Source organism: Bos grunniens, chromosome 12, assembly GCF_055505025.1.
Source record: "Bos grunniens cultivar Pamir isolate PY7600 chromosome 12, Bosgru_T2T1.0, whole genome shotgun sequence".
In the NCBI taxonomy this organism is placed as follows: domain Eukaryota; kingdom Metazoa; phylum Chordata; class Mammalia; order Artiodactyla; family Bovidae; genus Bos; species Bos grunniens.
In genome coordinates, this window is record NC_141176.1 from 67,527,619 (window position 1) to 67,546,779 (window position 19,161).

Genomic DNA, 19,161 nt, shown 5'->3' on the forward strand with positions numbered 1-19,161 from the left:
GAAAGCATGAAAAGTTACCTGAACTGAACTTGATCCAAAGTAATCTTTTACCAACTTTATGAGAGGGAAGGAGCCCTCAGTGAACAACTTGGAACCTATGTTGACTTTGATGCTTTTGAACTGTGGTGCTGGGGAAAACTTGAGAGTCCCTCGGACAGCAAGGAGATCCAACCAGTCAATCCTAAAGGAAATCAATCCTGAATATTCATTGGAAGGACTGATGCTGCAGCTCCAATACTTTGGCCACTTGATGCAAAGAACGGACTCATAGAAAAAGACCCTGATGCTGGGAAAGATTCAAGGCAGAAAGAGGAGAGGGCAACAAAAGATAAGATGGTTGGACGGCGTCACTGATTCAGTGGACATGAACTTGGGCAAACTCTGGGCGACAGTGAGGGACAGGGAAGCCTGGCATGCCACAGTCCATTGGGTCACGAAGAGTCCGTCGTGTCTTGGTAAACTGAACAACGACAATTGGACTTGAAGCATAGGGAATATTGTATCCAACATAAGTATCCTACAAGAATACTCCCCATGGAAGAAGAAAAACTAGAAGAAAAATGACCAACAAACTTGCCAGTGGAAAAATTAATTCACTGGCAAAATGGAAGATAAGAACAATTAGAAACTGTCTTTCAAATATGAAAGGTATGATCCCAAAGTATAACATTAATAATACTTGGTTTAAAAATGATAAATTGTGAAACAAACAACAGACACATATTAACCAGAATGAAGTGGACAAAAAAAAAAGTCCCTCAGAAAACCAGGAAACAAAGACTGTAATTATTAAAGTGAAAACAAAATTAATTGCATACAATTAAATTTATCTTAAATCAGTCAAATGGAAAGCAGGAAGTTGAAAATAATGATAACTCATGTAGGACACAATAAGTCATTTTTAATGAAATAATTTTTTAAAAATTTTAAATGAAACATTTTAAACACAGAAAACAGATTAGAAGTGCCACAGTATGTTTAATACAAGAGAAAGAATTGAGTAGCATAAAAAATATTTTAAGAATGACTGAGAATTTTCCAGACGTAAAGAATAACAGGTTTTGGTTGAAAATCTGTATCTATTGCTGAATAGCATAAGAAATAAATCTCTATCTTGATATAGAATTTATTAAGTATAAAACACTAGAAAGGAAAAGAAGGGGTATTATATAATGAGACAAAGGAAGAGGCTGGTGAGAACATATAATAATTTTGAATTTGTGTGTACCTAAAATCATGAATAAGTGTTTTTAAAAATCACAAGAACTTACAAGGAAGTATAGGAACATGGCAAAATCTCTCTCTCAGATGATGATAAAACATGTAGGAAAAAAGTCCACAAAGACACAGACAATGTGACGTTAAAAACCAGCAAAAATAATTAATAGAGAAATTTGAATTCCACAAATACAAAATGTATGCTTTTAAAAGCATACATGGAACATTAACAAAAGTTAACCACACATTAGATGGAAAAGAAATACAAATACATTTCAAAGAATGGCATTCTAAAGACCACATTTTTGACTGTGTAACACTGAGAACTTTTCTAAGGCTTTCTATTTTGGCTTCTGATTAGAGGATCAAAATATCAAGGCTAATTATAATGAATGTCAATTTACCCAGGAAATATAAAACCTGTTTTCAAAAACATAATTGTAAAACTCAAAGAATTGCAGCTCTGTATAGAATTTGTGATTACTTAAATATGAGTGTATTCTGTTATTGTGCTTTTGACTTAAATCTTATTAACCTGTTTCTTGATTTATGTTCTCATCTTTAAAATAAGGTGATTCAAGTACATAACAGTTAGGATTCCTTCCAGTTCAGTAATTACATGACAATGCATCTTTTATTCTTTCAACTTTGTATTTTCTCCTTGTTTCTTATACAAATAGTTTGCCTCCCTTAAAATGCAACTAAAGAAGATAGTTTGGAGGATCTGACAAATCTCACCTTGAGTCATGTTCTGCCATTCACTAATTGTATAACTTTACATACACTATTTATACTTTTAGCTCAGCTCTTCCATTTCTGAAAGGAAGGAGAAAATGAATTCTATCTCAGTTTTTAATGATGTGAAAATGTTTTGTAAGTTCAATCAGTGCTTCTCAAAAAAATTGGAGAGTACCTACTAAATGCTAGGCATTAAGAGTAATAGAAAGATGGACAGCTAGAGTGTAGCCTATAGAATTCATACTGTTAATTCCATCCCTTTTCATATCTTACCTGTCTCCCCATCTTTCTTAATAACTTTAGATATTAGATAGGTAAAGTCCTATCTCCAAACACTAGTATATTATTCAGCACCACAAGCTACACTGCTTCATTTGTGTTAGACTCACCATACACAAAAGTATCGACAAGGAAGTCTCCCCATGGGAAAACTAGACACGTGAAACCTAAGCATATTTTTGTGGTTCTATCAAATTCCAATATCAGACATGGTTTATGGATATTTGTTTATGGTATTTATTGAGTATCATAATATAAAAGGATTTCAACTGTTTGCAAGATACAATAGTCAGTAGGACAGGCACTTTTTCTGTTTTTTCATAATTCATACTAAATTGATGCAGGAAGATAGCATGCAATGCTTTTTTGGTTTCTGAGTTTGAAACAAAAAGTGGATCACTTATATATGTTTTTCCTGCTGGAAATTATATATTCTCCCTATCGAGGATCTTGTAGAGGATTTTAGAAAAGAAAATTAGTTAGTTTGCCTTATATGATGATAACCTACACTGTAATTCAAGCAAACTTATTTCTCAAGATATAAAAGTATAAGGCATTCAGACAGAAATATTATCTCAGCTGTTTGTGGAATTTTCATATCTATTTTTAATATAATCTTTAAATTTCATACCAGCAATGGAGTATGATTCCCTTGCTGTAACTTTTAACCATTATAATAAAGATTTCACTTTTGGCTGTGGCAAATTTTTCTCTTCATAGCATTGAAATATTTCTAATTTATGGTCAGATGGATATTAAGCAAACAAATTAAAAACTCAAAAATTAAAGTGATAATAACTTAATTATAAATACATTGCCATAAGAAAATCTAAAAACTTCAGATTTAGGGACACATACAGACTAAAAGTTAAGGGATGGAAAAAGGTGTTCCATGTAAATGGAAATCAAAAGAAAGCTGGAGTAGCAATACTCATATCAGCCAAAGTAAGTTTTAAAATAAACACTATTACAAGAGACAAAGGACACTACATAATGATCAAAGAATCAATCCCAGAATGAGATATAACAAATGTAAATATATGCACCCAACATAGGAGCACCTGTATATATAGGGAAAATACTAACAGCCATAAAAGAAGAAACCGACAGTAAGACAATAATATCTCAGACTTTAACCCCACTTTCATTAATGGACAGATTACACAGAAAATGAATAAGGAAACACAGACCTATTAGAACAGATGGACTTAATTGATATTTATAGAGCATTTTATCCAAAAACAAGAGAATGCACATTCTTCTCAAATGCCTATGGACATTCTGCAGGCTCGATCACATGCTGGGCCACAAAGTGAGTCTCAGTAAATTTAAGAACACTGACATTATATCAAGCATCTTTTCTGACCACAATACTATGAAATTGGAAAACTACAAGAAAAAAATCTATAAAACACAAACACATGGAAGCTAAACAATATGCTGCTGCTGCTGCTAAGTTGCTTCAGTCGTGTCCGACTCTGTGCGACCCCATAGACGGCAGCCCACCAGGCTCCCCCGTCCCTGGGATTCTCCAGGCAAGAACACTGGAGTGGGTTGCCATTTCCTTCTCCAATACATGAAAGTGAAAAGTGAAAGTGAAGACGCTCAGTCATGTCCGACTTTTAGCAGCCCCATGGACTGCAGCCTACCAGGCTCTGCCGCACATGGGATTTTCCAGGCAAGAGTACTGGAGTGGGGTGCCATTGCCTTCTCCAAAACAATATGCTACTAAATAACTAATGGATCACTGAAGAAATCAAAGAGGAAATCAAACAGTACTTAGAACCAAATGAAAAAACAATGATCTAAAACCTATGGGATGCATCAAAAGAAGCTCTGAAAGGACAGTTTATAGTAATAGAGTCTTACCTCAGGAAAAAAGAAAAATCTCAAATAAATAACCTAACTTTACACCTATAGTGACTCGAGAAAGAAGAACAAACAAAATTAAAAGTCAGTAGAAGGAATTTTTTTGCATTCCTATACACTAACAACTGGAATCAAGATTGTGAGGAAAAACATTAATAACTTCAGATATGCAGATGACATCACCCTTATGGTAGAAAGCAAAGAGGAATTAAAGAGCCTCTTTATGAAAGTGAAAGAGGAGAGTGAAAGTTGGCTTAAAACTCAACATTCAGAAAACTAATATCATGACATCTGGTCCCATCACTTCATGGCAAATAGATGGGGAAACAATGAAAACATTGACAGACTATTTTTTTGGACTCCAAAATCACTGCAGATGACTGCAGCCATGAAATTAAAAGACGCTTCTTGGAAGAAAAGTTATGACAAACCTAGACAGTGTATGAAAAAGCAAAGAAATTACTTTGCCAACACTGGTCTGTATACACAAAGCTATGGTTTTTCCAGTAGTCATGTATGGATTTGAGAGCTGGACAATGAAATAGGCTGAGCAACAAAGAATTGATGCTTTCAAACTGTGTTGCTGAAGAAGAACTCCCAAGAGTCCTGTGGACAGCTAGAAGATCAAATCAATCTTGAAATCAACCCTGAATATTCATTGGAAGGACTGATGCTGAAGCTCCAATACTTTGGCCACCTGATGCAAAGAGCCCACTCATTGGAAAAGACCCTGATGCTGGGAAAGACTGAAGGCAGAAGGAGAAGGAGACAACAGAGGATGAGATGGTTGGATGGTATCACTGATTCAATGGACATGAGTTCGAGCAAACTACAGAAGACTGTGAATGATAGGAAAGTCTGGCATGCTGCAGTCCATGGGGTGACAAAGAGTTGGACACAACTGAGTGACTGAACAACAACAACGAAAGCTCAGAAAGAGAAATTAAAGAAACATTCCCATTTCCCATCACATCAGAAAGAATACAATACCTAGGAATAAACCTGCATAAATTACTATAACACCCAAGGCAATTTACAGATTCAATGCAATTCCAATCAAACTACCAATGGAATTTTTCAAAGAACTAGAACAAACTATTTTAAAATTTGTATGGAAATACAAAAAGCCCAAATGCCAAAGCAATCTTATGAAAGAAAAATTAAGCTGTAGGAATCACACTCCTTGACTTCATTTTATACTACAAAGCTACAGTCATCAAAAAGTACAGTACTGGCACAAAAACATAAATATAGATCGATGCAACAGTATAGAACTCCCAGAAATAACTCCATGCACCTATGGTCAATTAAGACTATACGATGGAGAAAAGAGAGTCTCTTACATACATAGTGCTGAGAAAACTGGATTAGCTACATGTAAAAAATTGAAATTACATTATTCTTTGACACCATACAGAAAAATAAATTCAAAATGGATTAAATACCTAAATGTAAGACCAGATACTGTAAAACTCGTAGAGAAAAACAAGGTAGAACACTCTCTGACATAAATTGTAGCAATATCTTTTTGGATCTGTCTCCTAGAGTAATGGAAATAAAAATGAACAAATGGGACCTAATTAAACTCAAAAGCTTTTTTTTTTTTTTTCACAGCAAAGGAAACTGTAAACAAAAGGAAAAGATAACCCACAAGTTGGAAGAAAATATTTGCAAATAATGTGACTGACAAGGAATTAACCTCTGAAACAGCTCATATAAAAAAGACAACCCAATCAAAAAATGGGCAGAAGGCCTAAATAGACATTTCTCCTAAGAAGATATACAGATGGCCAAAAGGCACATGAAAATATACTTATTATCTCTATATTAGAGAAATTCAAATCAAAACTACAATGAGATGTCACCTCAGACTGGTCAGAATGGCTATCATCAAAAAGTCCACAAACAATAAATGCTGGGCAGGGTGTGGAGAAAAGGAGACCTTCTTACACTGTTGTTAGGAATGTAAATTGGTACAGCCACTATGAAGAACAGTATGGAGGTTCAATAAAAAAAAAAAAACTAAAAATAGAGCTACGATATGATCCAGTAACCCCACTGCTGGGCAAATATCTGGAGAAAAACAATGCTCTTTACGTATACATGCACCCCAATATTCATTGCAGCACTATTTACAATAGCCAAAACATAGGAGCAATCTTAATATCCACTGACAGAGAAATGTAAACAAAGAGTGTGGTACATATATACAATGAAATACTACTCAGCCATTAAAAAGAATTAAATCATGTCATTTGCAGCAACAGGGATAGACCTGGACATTATCATACTAACCGATGTCATACAGAGAAAGACAAATACTGTGTGACATCACTTATATGCAAATCAAAAAAAAGGTACAAATGAACTTATTTATGAAACAAAAACATACTCAGAGAACAAACTATAGTTATCAGGTGGGAGAGGTTGGGGGGATAGATTGAGAGATTGAGATTGACATGAATACATGGCTCTATTTGAAATAGATAACCAACAAGGACCTTCTGTATAGCATTAGAACTCTGCTCAGTATTCTGCACTAACCTAAATGGGGAAAGAACTTGGGAAAAGAATAACGATAACCCTGTATACAAGACAGCAAGGGAGACACTGATGTATAGAACAGTCTTGTGGACTCTGTGGGAGAGGGAGAGGGTGGGAAGATTTGGGAGAGTGGCATTGAAACATGTAGAGTATCATGTATGAAACGAGATGCCAGTCCAGGTTCGATGCACGATACTGGATGCTTGGGGCTGGTGCACTGGGACGACCCAGAGGGATGGTATGGGGAGGGAGGAGGGAGGAGGGTTCAGGATGGGGAGCACATGTATGCCTGTGGTGGATTCATTTTGATATTTGGCAAAACTAATACAATTATGTAAAGTTTAAAAATAAAAAAAAAAGAATAGAGGCATGTGTATGTATAACTGAATCACTTTGCTGTACACCTGAAACTAATATAACATTGTTAATCAACTATACTCCAATATAAGATAACAATTTTTTAAATAAAAATAATTTTATGATTTGTATTAACTGTTCTAAATGAACTCCAGTCCCCAAATACGTAATATCCTTGACCCCTCACCTCTTTTTTTGCTTTGTCTCTAAGAAAGATTGCATATAAATCATTAGAAATAGGTTAATTAAAATGATCTTCAGAAAAGATTCCACTTCTGCTTTCCTTAGCAATCTGTTGAAACACTTGCATGACTTCCACTTTTCTTTCAGTGAAATAAAATTCCCTCTTGTAGCTTACTTCCCCCTTCCTAGAGTAAATGAGGGTGTATAAACATCTCGACATACACGTAAGTGGCAAAGTGGCTAATCTCACACTGATTTCACATACTTTAAAATCTCTCCTGTCCAGAAAATCTTTCTCGCATCCACTCAGATTAAGATTAGGCTACTATGTCCAAGGGAACACATATTAATATAAAATGTTTTGATGTTACAATGGCAGACTGCTCTGTATATTCATTCTTTCAAAATGACTTAATGTTTACATGAGCTAGATATTGTTCTTTATTCCATGACCATATTAACACATGATACCTGATCAGATAAATTAATCTCAAGTTTTTCTGAAAAGATAGCAAGGAATGGTGCACATGATATTTAAAGATTTGCAGTGGAAGTTGAGGAGGGGATCAGAAATGTCTAGGAAATGAATTTAAAGGCACAAAGTATTTAAGATGAAATGTAAGCAAAATCAGGTAAGAAGTGAGGGGTGAGAGGTAGTAATGGGTACCAAGTTTCAGAGGGGTCCTTTCAGTGGATTTCCGTTATAAAATTGTTTTGATGCATCTTGTTGGGTCCTATAAAATGTTAGCGTTTGGTTGTTAGCACTGATAGAACCATGGAGTCATTTCAATGAAATAAACCATCCCAACACTCTCCACCTACATTTTCTAAATATGTGTCAATTTTCCCCTTTTCTTTGCCATTTAACTGTAGATAAGTATGCATTCAAATAATGTGTGCCATCAGGGAAGAGAAGAAAAAGAGGAATACAAAGGACAGAATATCAGCTCTGGTTTAAGCTTCCCATCACTTTATATCATGTTGCTAGAGTTTAAAACCTGTCCTACCTGGAGATGTTGTCTAGTTCTTACCTTACTATCAATTGCAGTTCCAAGGACATGATAACACCTCTGGTTCTTCAAATCTATCCAAAACTAAATAACCACACTCTCTTTTTCCCTTGCACACAAGGCAAAAATTACAAAACCATTTACTTTGATCCAAGTGTTCTGTTTATAGCATGTTCAAAGCTTCCAGACTTCTGACAAAAATATCCTTTTTTCAGAAGTAAGAGCTAAGTATAATCACTGGCATTTCAATCACTGGTATTCACTATGAGATTTACATCAATAAACTTTCTTCTCAGAACCAAAACGGGCACACTGCCATCGCTCCTCTGATACACAATCTGTGGCCTCTTCTCACTTCCTGAAGTTACGAAAGTCATTTAATAAGAACCAAAGGTCAACCCCTCTTTCAGTCATTTGCTTAAGTCTAACCCTAGCGACACTGTCTGTGGGATGTCTCTTTGTGAGATAAGACATGTAACAGCAGTTTGTAGAATGTGAAAGCTTTGTCAGTATCACATGTTTTTGATAGAAGCGTGTCTAAATCTTCCCAAGTGTGAATTTCCACTAACTAATAAACCCTGTATAACTGGAATAACTAAACTTTTAGTGGGTGTTACTCCCCCTTTTGGGGAAAATACAAGAGATAGTTTAGAAAAGAAACAGAGGCAAAGAATGATACAGATATAAGTGGTAAAGGATCCTACAATGCCCATTTCCCTCAATTTGCAGATAAAAAGTCCTAAGCAATTTACTGACTTTCAATGATATAAAACCAGTTAAGAGCCAAACAAGAATTTAACTGTGACGTTAATTTTGAAAAATACCCTAGTTTAAGGGTTTTGTTTATTCCTTAGAGGAGGGTGAAAAAATGTCAAATTTTCCAACTCTAACATAATATTTTTAGTATTCTTTTATCCATTTATAGTTCTCTTAAATGATGACAATTTCCATACCGGTATGTGTCAAAAGTTACTATTAGCAAGAATGTAAGGTCATTTCAAAACTTAGAAAGTATTTCTAATTACTCCTGACTTTCAAATGTGACAAAACAAGAGGAGAAATCCCTTTTTGTAAAGCATCATCTACCAAAATTATGATTAAAATTATATGTCTGTGTATAAATGAATGTATATACATTTATATACCTAAATGTTCTATCTATAAAATCTCTCATCAATCATCTAAACCACTTTAAAAAGTAAAGCCTTTCAACACACTTGCCTTGGTTAAATATTACTTATGACCATTTCAAAGTATTTGGGATCTGACAAAATGAATGCAGTTCAAAAACATTCACATGTCTACACGATGAGCAGGACAAAGCATTTTTACTGAGGTGTTTGGTGCCTGAGGCTTATGATTTATACGCTGCCAAAGAATTTCCTGGAATGTAGGCTGGAATATTCTAGATTTTGAACACATTCCCCAAAATGTTAAGTACTTTTGGAAAATGGAAAAGGAAATGCTGACATTTCTTTGTTTAACTTGGCTGGAAGTGTTTTTAAAAAACCACTTTCCTCAATAGGTTAATATTTATTAAGCAAATAAAAAATATTCTGCATTAGAGCCAGCATAAAAGTGGTACTCAGGAAAGTATGTCAAATTTATTTTAAAGAGTAGTTAAATGTTTTATAGAAATAATGCCAATCTGAATACTGTATCAATAATGTACCACTAATATGGCCTTTCTATGATTATGAATAATCAGATCTCAAAGCACAAGCACAGCAACCTCAAGTGATGTGGCCTAGTTCTTTGTCTTAAACAATTAAGCTATTCAACAGAGTGAGCCTGTAACATCTTTTTTTTTTAATCTCCATTTTAGACACTTCAGAGCCCAATTCCCTTTACAACTGAGAAAGTTTTTTCTTTTGTGTAATATCTATATTCTTATTGTAGTATTACTATAAAATCTCTTGTTCTATTCTTCCTAAAATGATTTATAAGCCAGGGTCTTGCCTTAACAGCTTTGTCTTCTCAAATTTTATATAAGACTACATTTTAAACTTTTCTTTGTAGATTTTATTCTTCAACCTTTTGATTATGTTCATTTACTTTGATCTGAAAAGACCACAGAATCCAATTTTGCGTTAAAAGGGCTAATATCTGTCTGAAATTAATAAGTGGATGATAGGTATTACATAGGACAAGCTTATTCATTTATTATGTCTCTTAATAATGGTTTGCTTAACACATAGATACCACATTCATATTTTCACCCAAACACGTAATCCATATTGACCTAGAATTGTATATTCTAAGCCAGTGGAAGGCAATGTAAAGACTTTTCCAAACGAGAAGGCCCCAGTCGGATCTTGAGACGAAAGGAAGTGGCAGTGTGTACAGGTGGTGAGAACTCAAGATTCTTGTAACTGAGAAGTCAACTTTGGGGGCCCAGGATTTTCTCCACCCACTAGGAATTCTTGCAGTAGTCAGCATGTGGTTTATAAATAACAAAATCCAGATCACTCATATGAAGCATCCTTCAAACTACTTAAAGTAAACCACAAATATTCTTGTCCTCTAATATTTAGTACTAGAATAGACCTTTCTTAGAGCCCTCAGGTGACAAAAAATGCTATTTATTTTATTAGGACACAGTGGAATGTAATAGTAAAAGCAGCCTTCAACATTAGATATGTATAGGTTTAGAGGAAAAGCTCTTCTACGTACTAGTTGTGAATTATGAGGCAACTTATTTTTTCATTTTTAATCTTCATCTGCTTGAGATTCTAATACTTCATAGAGTTGTTGTGAAAAGTAAAAGGGATCATATATGTAAAGTCCTTAGTACAATATCTGAAATTTAGCAAGCATGGTAAAAAGATTTTTATTGTTATATTTGTATATTTATTACTAATATCATGGTTGTGTAACTTTGTGTGGTAATGGAGAGCTGGTTTACTGATATTCCCCACACACAAAAACAGATTTCAGCAGTTTGGGACACTAGAGAAGCTACTAGAATAAAGACAAATAACTAAAAGGAGGAAAAGGGTTAAAACTCAACATATCCATTTTGGTAGATAGGTCATCTATATCACTCATTCCTAAGGTCGGTGTATGGAAAAGAATGAATTATTTTTTAGGTATGCTTTGAAACCTAAGGGAGATTAACAAAACTGAGATTAGAGTCAGGTCTCCCACTGCTTGACTATGTGCTCTAAGTTTGAGGTGAGATTCCTTGCGTTATTCTTCGGGCATTTGTTGGCCTTGTATCATTTTGCCTCCTTTTCAGAATTCAGTGTTGGCGGCTGGAAAGCGACTGGCATTTGTTTCTTCTGGCAAAAAGAAGTGCCAGGAGGGTGACTGAGAGCGTTGTTTATAGAGTAACTTGGTGTTAGGGAACATTTTTGATCTTTGGGCTTTCATCCCAAGGAAAACCATGAGGGAAGTTGCAAACACTAAAAATTATTTCCTTTATTGTAAAACTAGAATGACAACAGGATTTTTTTTAAGTGCCTATTTATAAATACATTGATTTATCCTTAGGAACTTTACTACGTAACGCTGGATAACTGATTTGGCTTGTTCAGGAATGAATGTGCCAGATACTGATTTTACCTAATTTATTTTAAATGGGTGATTTATTTTAAATGTGAAAGCAGTTGTACACATGAATATATACACCATGTCATCAGCAAATCAAAATTATCAATCGTTAAAATGTTTATGTAGGGATTGCAATGGGCTGATTAAGTATATGAATGCATGAGCACCAGTTCAAGGTTACAGGAAGAAGTCATCTAACATTTGTAACAATACATATACTATTCTCCCAAAACATATATAATCATTTAACAAATGAATAAAATTTCTAGAAATATGCTACACAGGTTTTATTACACATATCCCAGTTGTTTAGATCTGAGGTTACTTGCTTGCATTTTTTAGTGCTGTGAAAAAGAACTGCTTTTCTCCTTCAGAAAATTAAACACACATAAACGCTCATGCACACACACACTAAATTGCCCAACTGCTTCATAAACAGTTTGATATATTCTTTTAATTAATTTAGAAACATACAATGTACTCAAGTTACAACAAAGAATACTATGCTTAAGAAAACATCAATTGCATTTTCTCTATTTTTCAGCTTTATTAAGGTAAAACGAACAAATTGTAAGATATTTAAAATGTACATAGTTTTGACCTGATAGATGTATATATTGTGAAAGGTATCCTCCAATTTAATTAATTAACATATTCATCACCTCACACACACACACACATACACATGTGTATGTATATATCTGGCAAGAAGATTTTACCTTCTCAGTAAATTTAAGTTTCACAATAGTGTTATCAACCATAGTCACCATGTTTTACATTAGCTCCTCAGACCTTATAGCTCAAAGTTTATACCCTTTTACCAACCTCCTTCTATTTCCCACACCTCCAAGCTCCAGGCAACTACTTTCCTTCTCTCTGTTCTGAAAAAAAAAATAATTGTTTTAGACTCCACATATAAGTGATATCATGCATTATTTGTTTCTGTCTGGCATATTTCATTTAGCATAATGCCCTCAAAATCCATCCTGTTGTCACAAGTGGTAGGATTTCCTTCTTTCTCATGGGAGAATAATAACCATTTTGTATGTGTGTATGTGTACACATACATCTTGTTTATCCATTCATCCATCAATGAACAGTTACATTGGTTTTACATCTTGGCTATTGTGAATGATGCTGCAATGAAAACGGAAGCACGGATGGCTCTTGGGGACATATACCCCAAAGTGGCATGCTAGATCATATGGCAGTTCTACTTTTAATATTTTGTGAAATCTCCATACTGTTTTCCATAGTAGGCATACCATTTACATTCTCACCATGGTCCCTCTTCTCGCCACATCCTCTACAACATTTGTTTCTTGTCTTTCTGATAATACCCGTGCTAACAAGTGTAAGGTGATATGTTATTGTGGTTTTGATTTGCATTTCCCTGATAATTAGTGGTGTTGAGTACCTTTTCACATGTCTCTAGGCCATTTGTGTATCTTCTTTGGAAAAAGTGTCCACTCAGCTATTATATTGTTGGATGGACTGATCATGATAATGTGGGCTCCAGTGGGGATTTCCAGTGAGTGACTTGGTCTCAACCTCAAGTCATATCACACAAAAGTTTCATTTAAAATGATCTTTGTTATCAAGTAAAATTAATGTTTGTGCTGAATTATAGATAAACTAACCAGTTAGCAAAAACACAGTGCTAGAATACGAAATCTCTCATATTTAAAATACACGTAGTTAGTATAGTACCAATAAGATGAATTAACTCATTTTCTCTAGATACTGTGTTCACATATTGAAAAAATATTGTATAACATTTGCTTAAGGAAGAGAATATTTCTTTTAATATAAGAGACCTCATTTGCAATTGGATCACATTGTGAATGTCCCTATTCTGCCTTAACAATAAAGCCCTCAAATAAACTCTCATTTATATAAATTAAAAACCTCTATACTTTTAAAACAGTGAATTCTAAAAGTAATCAAAGTTGTGCCTTTCTTAATCATTCCTGGTAAGTAGCTGTTATTAACCATAAAGATCTTTATATAGTAAGTTATTAGACAAAAATTAGTCTCACACATATCTCTAGGGAAAGCATAATTTCACAAAGGGTGATCTATGTAAATAAATCACCTTAGCATAAGAAAATCTTGATTCTAAGTGATTAACTAATCAAAAGATGGGCTACCTGAAAAATGATTTTTTATTGTGGTAAAATATACATTTTACACTTTAGACATTTTAGGGTATACAATTCAGCATTAATTCACAATGTTGTACCACAATTACTATTTTAAAAATAACTATTTCAAAACATTCTTAATTGCCCCAAACACAACTCTGTAACCATTTATTTAGCAATAATTACCGATCTTCCACTCTCTCTACCCCCTGGTAACCTCTAATCTACTTTTGGTCTCTATAAATTTGCCTCTTCTAGATATTTCATATAAGAGGAATCATATACTATTTGCCATTTTTGTATCTTATTTCACTGAGTAATGTTTTCCAGGTTCATCCATATTGCAGAATATATCAAAACTTCATTCCTTCTTAGGGCTATACCTACATAGTTCAAATATCTATTCATTTGTTAGTGGACACTTGGATTATTTCCAGCTTTTGGATCTTGTGAATAATGCTGCCATAAATAATAGAAACTAATTATTTCAATGTGTTTTCTGACCATTGGTATATCTTTTTTGAGTAAATATCTCTTTAACTCCTTTGCTCACTTTGAAATTTGACTTTTGTTGTTGTTGTTGAGTTGTAGGTATTCTTTATATATTCTTGGTATTAAAACCTTAGCAGATATATGATTTTCAGCATTTTATTCCAATATGTAGGTTGTCTCTTTACCTTCTTGGTAATGTTCTTTAATGCACAAAATATCTAAATTTAATTCCAGTTTATCTATTTTGCTGTAATTAACCTGTTCACTTGACATCATATTTAAGAATCTTTTGCCAAATTCAAAGTCATGAAGATTTTCTCCTAAGCTTTCTTTTCATTTTTTCAAATTTATTTATTTTTGTTTTTTGGCTGTGCTGAGTCTTCATTGGAGCACAGGCTTTTCTCTGGTTGCGGTGAGCAGGTTGTGCTTTGTAGGCTTTGTGCTACAAAGCATATTCTGTCTTGTGTGCCTTGTAGCTGTGGTTTGTAGGCTTCTCACTGTGGTGGCTTCTCTTGTGGAGCACGGCTTCTAGGTCACGTGGACTTCAGAAGCTGCAGCACGTTGGCTCACAGGTTGCAGCTCCCAGGCTCCAGAGTACAAGCTCAGGAGTTGTGGAACAAAGGCTCAGTTGCTTTGCGGCATGTGGGATCTTCCCAGACCAGAGATCAAACCCATGTCTCCTAATTGACAGGCTAATTCTTAGCCACTGAACCACCAGGGAAGGCCCCTAAGCTTTCTTCTAAGAGTTTTTTAGTTTTAGATTTTATATTTATGGCACTGATCCACTTGGAGTTAACTTTTTGTTGTATGTGGAAATCCAGTTTTCCCAGCACAATCTGTTGAAGAGACTATTCTTTCCCCCACTGAAAGGAGTTGGTGTTCTTGCTGAAAATAAACTGATCATATATGTGAGGATTTTTTTTCCTAGGCTTGCAACTCTAGTCCACTGGTTTGTATATCCTAAAATATGCCAATATCACAATGTTTTGATTACTGTAGCTTTGTAGTGTTTTGAAAGGAGGAAGTATGAGCTTTCCAAATGTGTTCTTCTTTTTCAATTTCTTCTTATTATTTAGAACCCTTTGCAATTCCAAATGATTTTGAGAATAGGTTTTTCCAGTTGTTCAATAAATAAATAAATAAAAGGCTGTCAGAAAACTGATAGGAATTGCAGTGAATCTATGGATCACTTTGAGTAGTACTGACATCTTGACAATATTAAATATTCCCATCCTAACTGCAAATCTCTCTGCTGGTCAAGAAGCAATAGTTAGAACAGGGCATGGAACAATGGATTGGTTCCAAATTGGGAAAGGAGTATGACAACACTGTGTATTGTCACCCTGCTTATTTAACAAATGCAGAGTACATAGTGAGAAATGCTGAGCTGGATGAAGCTCAAACTAGAATCAAGATTGCCGGGAGAAATATCTAACCTCAGATATGCATATGACACTACCTTTATGGCAAAAAGCAAAGAGAAACTAAAGAGACTCTTGATGAAAGTGAAAGAGGAGAGTGAACAAGCTGGCATAAAACTCAACATTCATAAAACTAAGATCATGGCATCTTAAAAAAGTCCCATCACTTCATGGCAAATAGATGGGGAAACAATGGAAACAGTGACAGACTTTATTTCCCTGGGCTCCAAAATCACTGCAGATGGTGACTGCAGCCATGAAATTAAAAGACATTTGCTCCTTGGAAGAAAAGTTGTGACTAACCTAGACAGCATATTACAAAGCAGAGACATCACTTTGCCGACAAAGGTCTGTCTAGTCAAAGCTACGGTTTTTCCTGTAGTCATGTATGGGTGTAAAAGCTGGACCACAAAGAAAACTGAGCACCGAAGAATTGATGCTTTTGAACTGTGGTCTTAGAGAAGACTCTTGAGAGTCCCTTGGACTGCAAGAAGATCCAACCAGTCCATCCTAAAGGAAATCAGTTCTGAATATTCATTGGAAGGACTGGTGCTGAAGCTGAAGCTCCAATACTTCAGCCACCCAATGTAAAGAACTGACTCCTTAGAAAAGACCCTGATGCTGGGAAAGATTGAAGGCAGGAGGAGAAGGGGACAACAGAGGATGAGATGGTTGGATGGCATCACCAACTCGATGGACATGAGTTTGAGCAAACTCCAGGACTTGGTGATGCACAGGGAAGCCTGGTGTGCTGCAGTCCATGGGGTCGCAAAGTGTCGGTCACGACCGAGGAACTGAACTGAACTGAATCATAAGTGGAAGGTGCCCTTCCATTTGTTTTGTCTTCTCAATTTCTTTTGAAAGTGTTTTGTACTTTTCAGTGCACAAATCTTTCATTTCCTTGGTTTAGGTTTATTTCTAAGTACTTTGTTCTTTCTGATGCTATTTTAAGTGGTATTTTTTAACTTTCCTTTTTAGATTATCCACTATTAGTGTACAAAATACAATTAACTCAATGTATACACCATAGAATGAAGAAAAAAAAATCTACATGCTAATCTTAACTGATGTAGCAAAGGCATTTGATGAAATTTAACATATTTTTTATGATAAAACCATGCAAAAATAGGAATCAAAGGTAACTTCCTCAATATGAAAAAGGGCATACTCAATGTTATAAAAGCCTTCCTCTAAGATCAGTAACAAAACAGCCATGTCTGCCTTCACTACTATTGTTGAACATTTCTGGCTGATCCAGCTAAGGCAATTATATAAGAAAAAGTGATAAAGGCATCCAAATTGAAAAGGGAGCAGTAAAAACTATCTCTCTTGCAGATGTTATGATTCTATGCACAGAAAATCCCAAAGAATCCACAAGAATGCCAGAGCTAATAAATAAATTCAGCAAAATTGCAGAGTACAAGATCAACACACAAAAATCCATTGTCCTATTAATATATAGCAGCCATGAACAACATTAAAAGGAAATTAAGATTTGTATGTAGTACTTGTTTTATAAATTCAAATTTAGAATAGTTCCTAATTTTCCCAAGTTTCATCATCTCAGAACCCCTCCAGATAATTCTTTCCTGATTTTCCTAGTAAGTGCTAAAAAAATCTAAAATGTAATGAACTAATTGTGAATTAGTATTTTTATCTTTTGGGGAAAATGATAATAAAGTTAAAAGACTCCTATTTTAAACACTAGTGTTTCCAAGTTTATTACAGGAAAATATAGTGTCTTAAACAATCCTTTCATAGATCCCCGGTTTTATTGCTCTGAGTTGGTGTTCTGTAATGATAGCTGGTCAGAACCCCAAGGCACCCTGGCAAGTGTCAGAGAAAATCCTCTTGTTCCATTTTTGTTGAAAGATTGGAATTCACCAAGGAAACAGGTGAACCATTTTTAATAAGGCCATGAATACGAGTAAAAATAATTGTGCAGTCTTTTTTGAGTACTGATTATGGTTAAAATGACAGGCAAAATTCAAAGTAAATATATTTTAAATAAAATCAAAACTGTACTTAATTGAAAATTCCAATAATGTTAAATCTCAGTGTTCCTTAAAGTTTCTTCAGGTGACAATGACTATCTTTTATTTAACTTTTCTGTGACTTATCCCCCCCCCCCCATTTCTTCATAATTCCAAAGTGCTTTTATGTAAATATTTAGATTAGAATTGTTTTTAGGAATTCTGTACCATGACAGCACAGAGTAAATTCAATTAACAAAATGCCAAGGGCATGTTGGGGGGATATGGAAGATGCAAAGATGATACAACAAAATTTTAGTCAAAACTTTCTTTGGAGTAACATAAACAATATTCTTTATCAAAGTACTCAAAACTGTCAAAAGTGTGGAGGTTTTATACATTGAAAACTGCAAAACATTGCTCAGAGAAAATAAAAAAGGCTTAAACGAAGTGACATAGCATGTTCATGGACTGTGAAATAGAGTATTATTAAGCAGTCACTTCTTCCTCAATTGATCTGTACATTCAATGACATCCAAATAAAAGTCCCTGCAGGCTTTTGTAGAAATTAACAAACAGATTTTAAAATTAACAGAGAAAAGGCAAAGATGTAGAAGAATTTGAAAGAGTAAAGTTAGTATATTTATAGTGCATGACTTAAAGACCTGGCAGAAAATGACAGTGACTGATTGTGTGGTATTGGTATCAACATAAAGAGATAAAAGGAAAAGAGTAGAAAGCACAGAATGTGTGTGTGTGTGTGTGTGTTGACACACACAGTCAACTGATGTTTTTTTTTTTTTTTTTTTTGCAATAGTAGAAAGGTAAATTGGTGAAGAAAAAAAATGTTTTCAACAAATGTTCCTGGAACAATTGGATCTATATACAAAGTTTAATTTATGCCTTAAAAATGTACAGAAATTAACTCAATACTTATTACAGACCTAAATCTATAAAACCAGCAGAACAAGAATCTTCCAACTTGGGTTAGGCAAAGACTTCTTAGATATGCCAACAAAAGCACAATCCATAAAAGGGAAAAAAAATTTCACAATTAAGGACTTTTGGTCTTTGAAAGATAATAAGTGAATTAAAATCTCAAGCCACATACTGGGGAAAAAACCTGCAAATTACTGAAAAACTACTTTCATTTATAATATGTAAATAAATCTTAAATCTCAGTAAAAAACAAAATACATTAATTTTGAAAATGGACAAAAATTTGAAAGAAGGGGCTTTGCTGGTGGTCCAATAGCTAAGACTCCACAGTCCCTATGCAGGAGCCCAAGTTCAATCCCTGGTCAGGGAACTCGATCCCACATTCCACAACTAACAGTTTGCAGGCTGCAACTAAAGATTCCACATACCTCAACTAAAGATC

At 34.5% G+C, this 19,161-nt stretch overlaps 1 protein-coding gene across 3 annotated transcripts in view; it reads left to right on the forward strand.

Moving 5' to 3' along the window:
* Positions 1 to 19,161, forward strand: part of GPC5 (glypican 5) — a 1,583,243-nt gene that overhangs the window by 1,493,684 nt on the left and 70,398 nt on the right. The window contains exon 8 of one of the 3 annotated variants that reach the window (XM_086330179.1): positions 5,719 to 7,134. The exons of the other annotated variants lie outside the window; for them this stretch is intronic. Within the exon in view, the coding sequence (XP_086186305.1) occupies positions 5,719 to 5,750 (32 nt within the window). The 3' untranslated portion in view covers positions 5,751 to 7,134. Of the gene's footprint in view, positions 1 to 5,718; positions 7,135 to 19,161 lie in introns of those variants that run through there. 3 annotated transcript variants of the gene reach the window in all.